This window comes from Pleurodeles waltl, chromosome 3_2 (assembly GCF_031143425.1).
Source record: "Pleurodeles waltl isolate 20211129_DDA chromosome 3_2, aPleWal1.hap1.20221129, whole genome shotgun sequence".
Lineage (NCBI taxonomy): Eukaryota > Metazoa > Chordata > Amphibia > Caudata > Salamandridae > Pleurodeles > Pleurodeles waltl.
The window spans coordinates 26861374-26866904 of record NC_090441.1 but is presented as its reverse complement, the minus strand read 5'-3'; the positions used below and the strand labels follow the sequence as shown (position 1 = coordinate 26866904).

The window sequence follows — 5531 nt, the reverse complement described above, 5'->3', positions numbered from 1 at the left end:
TACAAGACGCCAGCGTGATAGATGTAGAGATCCAAGCTTTACTGCGAAAGCGAGCAATAGCCTTTTGCAAACCCCATCCTTGCGGGTTCTGCAGCAACATTTGTCTGGTACAAAAAAGGGGAGGAGGGCATTGGTTAGTCTTAAAGCTCAGAGAATTGAATTCCTTCAGTGTATATAGAGATTTCAAGATTGAGGGTCTCCGTCTGCTGCCAGATCTTCTTCAGACGGGGGACTGGTTGATGCATTTAGATCTCAAGGATGCCTATCTCACTATCCCCATTTGGCACCCTCAAAGGAGATTCCTCCAATTCAGATGGAGGGACAGTTGGATGGAGTATTTGGTCCTGCCTTTCAGGCTTTCGTCATTGCCTTAATGCTTCACCAAGCTGCTCAAGCATGTGGTAGCGCACCTGCAGGAGAAAGGGATTTGCATGATCATATATCTGGACGATATACTGATTATGGCGCAATCTCAAGACTTGCTGAGGCAACACGGCCTCATGATGATGTCTCTTCTGCAGGATCTGGGGTTTGTCATAAATGAGAAACAAATCGATCCTTGCCCCCACCAGGACAGTGGAATTCCTAGGATTTTTTTATCAATTCCGAGACGTCCCAGTTGATCCATCCTAAGAACAAACTTCGGGACATCAAGAGAGAGTTGCGGGTAGCCTTAGCGCAGCCCTCGCTGTCACTGAGGAAGATCGCACGCATTGTGGGCTTAGCCTCTTCAATCCAAGCAATATTCCTGGGCCCTCTGCATTACAGAGCCTTGCAGAGGCTCAAAATCCAGCACCTTCAGAGAGGCCTGACGTATTCGGATCGGATTCCTCTGACAGAAGAGGTAAGAGCAGAACTCAGGTGGTGGCTGACGCAAGTAGATGCCTGGAATGGCAGGGCTATTTTCAGATCCAAACCGGAGACAATAATAGAATTAGATGCCAGCCAGTGGGGCTGGCGTGCTCGATGCAGGAATATCTTGACAGGAGGGAGATGGTCCCAGCAAGAGCTCCAATTACATTTCAACTGTCTGGAGCTGCTGGCAGGGTCTTTTGCAATAAAAACATTATCTCCCAAGAAGGTGTCGTGTTTCATTCTGCTTCGGATGGACAATATCTCATCAGTACGTTCCATCAACAAGTTGGGGGGCACCAGGTCGCCTGCCCTGGCTGAGATAGCCAAGGATTTTTGGCATTACTGCTTAGCCCACAAGTTGATAGTGCTAGCAGAGTACATTCCGGGGAAGGTCAATGTGGCAGCGGACTGGAATTCCAGGTATCTCAGGGACCACAGCGACTGGAAGTGTCTTCCCCAGCTTTTCCAGTTGACCCAATAACTTTGGGGTCGGTGCAGGATAGATCTCTTTGCATCATGCCTGAACCGACAGTTCGAGGAGTTTTTCAGCTGGAGGCCAGACCCTCTCGCAACGGCCATGGATGTATTCAATCAGGATTGGTCAGGGTCTCTCAATTATGCGTTTACCCCATTCACAATGATTCCAAGGGTGGTGACTCAGATCAAGTGCCAAGCAGCAGAGGTAGTGTTGATCACTTTGATATGGAAGGCACAGCCTTGGTTCCCACTCCTTCTAGAACTAGCGTGCGACTCTCCTCTATGTCTTCCTTGGTCACAATAAATGCTGTTAGGTCCGCGGGGAGAGAGGCATCCTTTGGTAGTGGAGAGACAGTTGCAGCTGATGGCTTGGAGGCTATCAGGCAACAGTGGTACTTGCCAGGCATTTCGGACACGGCTGCAAACTTTATCGGTAGAGCGTGGGCTTGATCTACTAGGAAAAGGTACTCATCAGCTTGGAGATCTTGGCGGGGTTCATGCTTGAAAGGCACGTGGATCCAGTGGCAGCAGAGAGAATCCAAATTGTGAATTTCCCATAACAGAAAACAGAGGAAGGATATCTTACAGGTCAGTAAATAATTTTTGATCGGCCATTTCAGCAGGGCATGTTAATGTTAATAATGCTCCTCGAGGAATGCATCCAGTCATTTCTAAGCTCCTTAAGGGCGCGAGAGTATATAATCCTCTGAGGCCAAAATATACGTGTCTGTGGGATGTGAATCTGATTCTCAGATTGTTTGAGAGATGGCCAGATAATTCCGGTTTGACGAGAAAGCAATTATCTGCCAAATTAGCAATGCTTTTATGCTTGGCAGCTTATTGACGATCATTGGGTGTGAAAGCTCTAGATCTTGCAGGTAGAGTGTTTACACCGGAGGGTGTTTCTTTCACCATTACTAGAAGGACAAAAACATTATCTACATGTACAGAGTACTTTGCATATCCTTTTTGTTCGAAATTGTGTGTAGTCAATTGTTTGAAAAGATACAAAGAATATACTAGAGCATTGAGGTCAGATCTGACGGGTCAATTACTGATTTCATTACAAAAGCCTTTCAAACTTGTATCTGCCGCGACCATTGCAAGATGGCTAAGAGAAATAATGGTAGAGGCGGGAATTGACATTCAGCAATTTGGTGCTCATTTGTTTAGAGGTGTGATGGCATCTAAGTCTGTACAATTCGGAGTGGCAGCGCAAGACATTATGAAATCAGCTGATTGGTCTTCAGATTCTACATTTAGGCAGTTCTATTATAAACCAGTGGGTGACATTGCAACAAGAGTTTTTCACTCAGCTTTGAACGAGCATAATCTGAGCCTCCAGTCCAGACATAGAATGAAAAATTTGCTAGCATTCACGTCAAGAATTTTCAATTCTATTAAGGACACGGAGGCGAGGATTATCCCACCCACTTAATCTGTTGCAGTATGATTTATGAATTCGTATTTGAGTAATGAGTATGTCGTATGAAAGTTTTACCCACCCTGAGGATTAAAGGTTCTATGCATGAGGTTAACATGATATTTTTTTCCTGATTTCTGAGGAACGGAGCAGAAATCGGAATTAAAAAAGAGTTGTTTCAGACCTGGATAGACAAGATGCAGGTTCTTTGTTTGGTTGCCTTTCATCAGGTAGGCAGACTTTACCTGAAGATGTGTGCAAAGTTTGTGGTTTTCGTTTTTTAATTGTGATGGAGTTTTACGGAGCAAAGAAATAGGAGTTCTAGATGATGTTATGGACTCTAATAGGGTCAAATGTTTTGTGATTGGTGGACATGTTGAGTAAAGCATGTTGGGAAATGTAGTTGAAGTTTTCTGTTTTGTGATTGGCTGCTGTATTTGAGTAATAAAGAAAGAGAAGCATAATCCTCACCTCCTGTCCTTAACAGAACTGAAAATTCTTGACATGCATGCTAGAAAATCTTTCACTCACCCTTCACCATATGAAAGTAGCCAGCTTTAAGATTACTTGTCTAGCACTGAAGAACATCATATGCCGGTATTGACGAGTAAAACGAAGGTCTCTCAATCAAAGATGGCCACCAGAGCATGTGACTACACTGTGCTCCCAGGATCCTTTGCAGAACCAACATAGCTGGGGAGGTGGAGCAGCAGGAGCGCAAACATGCAGTGGACTGCATAGTGAAGAAAGCACAGTTACTTGAAGAGCTTGCGCAGAGTTGCCATGCAATGATAGCAAGCACACCACTGCCAGCTGCTCAGGATACGTGCTAAGATAACGACCATAAATTCCTTTAGCGCTCGTGCAAAGCAGGATGGCGAAAGTTAATTATACTGGATGGTTTCCGATAATGCAGTACCTCAGAAAATAAGTTTGACGAAGATCCTACTCAAAAGTTAATGGATGTAGCCGCTGACTCCTTAATTGGTTACCCCATTTCTGGTACCAATACTGTATGTAGTCGGGAGAAAGAACCCGAAATTAGGAAACTCAGAAACAACTAGTGAAGCTGAGGGAACTGGGTTTATTCACATAAATAGTCCCACAGCAGAGAAAGCTCTTGACGGCAGGAAGATCGCAGATCAGCTGACATCCAGAGAATTCTCCACACCAGGTTCTAAACATCACAAAGTTACATTCCATATTCTAACAATGCAAATACATACATAAAGCAACTTACACTGCATAACAACTTAGAACATGATAAAATAATATCACAGGCATTTACCAGGATGCATAAAAAATAAACATTTGCCTGCAGTCTCCTGCTTCAATTGGCGGATTGTTTTGCATTCTTAATTGTGTTCTGAGCGAGAGAAGACCATGATTGGGCGCAGCAAAGAAGGAAAAGGTTTCGGCAAAGGGGGCACCAAGAGGCACAGGAAGATGCTTCAGGACAACATCCATGGCATCACCACGCCTGCCATTTGCTGCTTAGCACCCTGTGGAGAAGTCAAGCACATGTCCAGCCTCATCTATAAGGAGACACGCGGTGTGCTTAAGGCTTTTCTGTGGAATGTGATACTGGACACAGTCACCAACACCGATTACATCAAATTGAAGACTGTAACCACCATGGCTGTGGTGTACATCCTTAAGCACCAGGGGCGCACTCTCGACAAATTTGGCGGCTAAATACTCTTCGAGGTCCCAAATACATGAGCTTCTCTGAACATAGATCTAGACCCGAGGACCTGCCCTCTGCGAGGTGCTGACAGATCAAATCTGGTATAAGGTGACTAATGTGCATAATTGCAGGAGATTTATGGGCACAGTGCTGTCAGGGTGACATTTATTATCTCTAGTGGTAATTGAAGCAATTAGGAGACAACAAACACATTTTCAAAGTTTTGTATATGCCTTTAGTTTAAGAGGCCATAGCCATCCATGTGCCTTTATTACAATCCGCCCACTGGAAACTAGTTTATTGTCATTTAAAAATCCCATTCCAGGTGCTCTTTGGTGCCTATCCTATGACTACTATACTGCTCCCCTTTATCATAGAATACACTTTGATTGACAGCTGATGACGTCAGCATTTGCTCATGCTTCCTTTAGAACTTTCCTAAGAGTTTATTTAAAAATTATATTGGATGGTAACATGAATAGATACCGTAAAAATACTAATACCTGCGATAAACAGATAATAGACGAGCGTACTTTCATCATAACAAACATAAATCTATGTTCTTTAGTTTAATAACTTCTCCATTTGCTTTCAAATGTTTTATTTTTATTTTAGACAAACAATACACAGGACCTCAAAACGAATCCGAAGGAAAGGTATTCCTGGCAGGATACTGGCCAACTTGATTACAAGTTTTAATGGGTGCAGGAACTAACACAGTAAAACATAAAGAGCTCCCGCATACTTTTCACTATTGCTTGTGCAGAGAGATTAATACTCTTGGTGGAAATGGATCCAGGTGTTCTGGTTCCCACATGCCTTACCTGATTTTGGGCCCAGAACCTCATAGAGGTCGGTAATTGTGGTGGAGATTCCAAAAAGGATCTGTAGCTAGCCCTGGTATCTCGACCTCCAATTGCTGGAAGATTTGTTTACTGCCCACGCTCCTCAATGAAGCAGCATGTTAGAAATGCCAAGTGCCATCTCATGCACAAAGAGGGCCTGGCATCCAACAACGCCCTGGGCAAGAAGAGGCATCGAACCGGCACAGCAACAAATTTCAAGTGCTGCTGTTCCGACTAAAAGGTT

At 44.1% G+C, this 5531-nt stretch overlaps 1 protein-coding gene across 1 annotated transcript; it reads left to right on the top strand.

The window, feature by feature from the left end:
- The first annotated feature begins 4138 nt into the window (after positions 1-4138).
- LOC138286346 (histone H4-like) lies at positions 4139-4450 on the top strand. The gene has a single exon (XM_069226505.1). The coding sequence runs from the start codon at positions 4139-4141 to the stop codon at positions 4448-4450; it is 312 nt and encodes a 103-aa protein (XP_069082606.1).
- The last annotated feature ends 1081 nt before the right edge of the window (positions 4451-5531 follow it).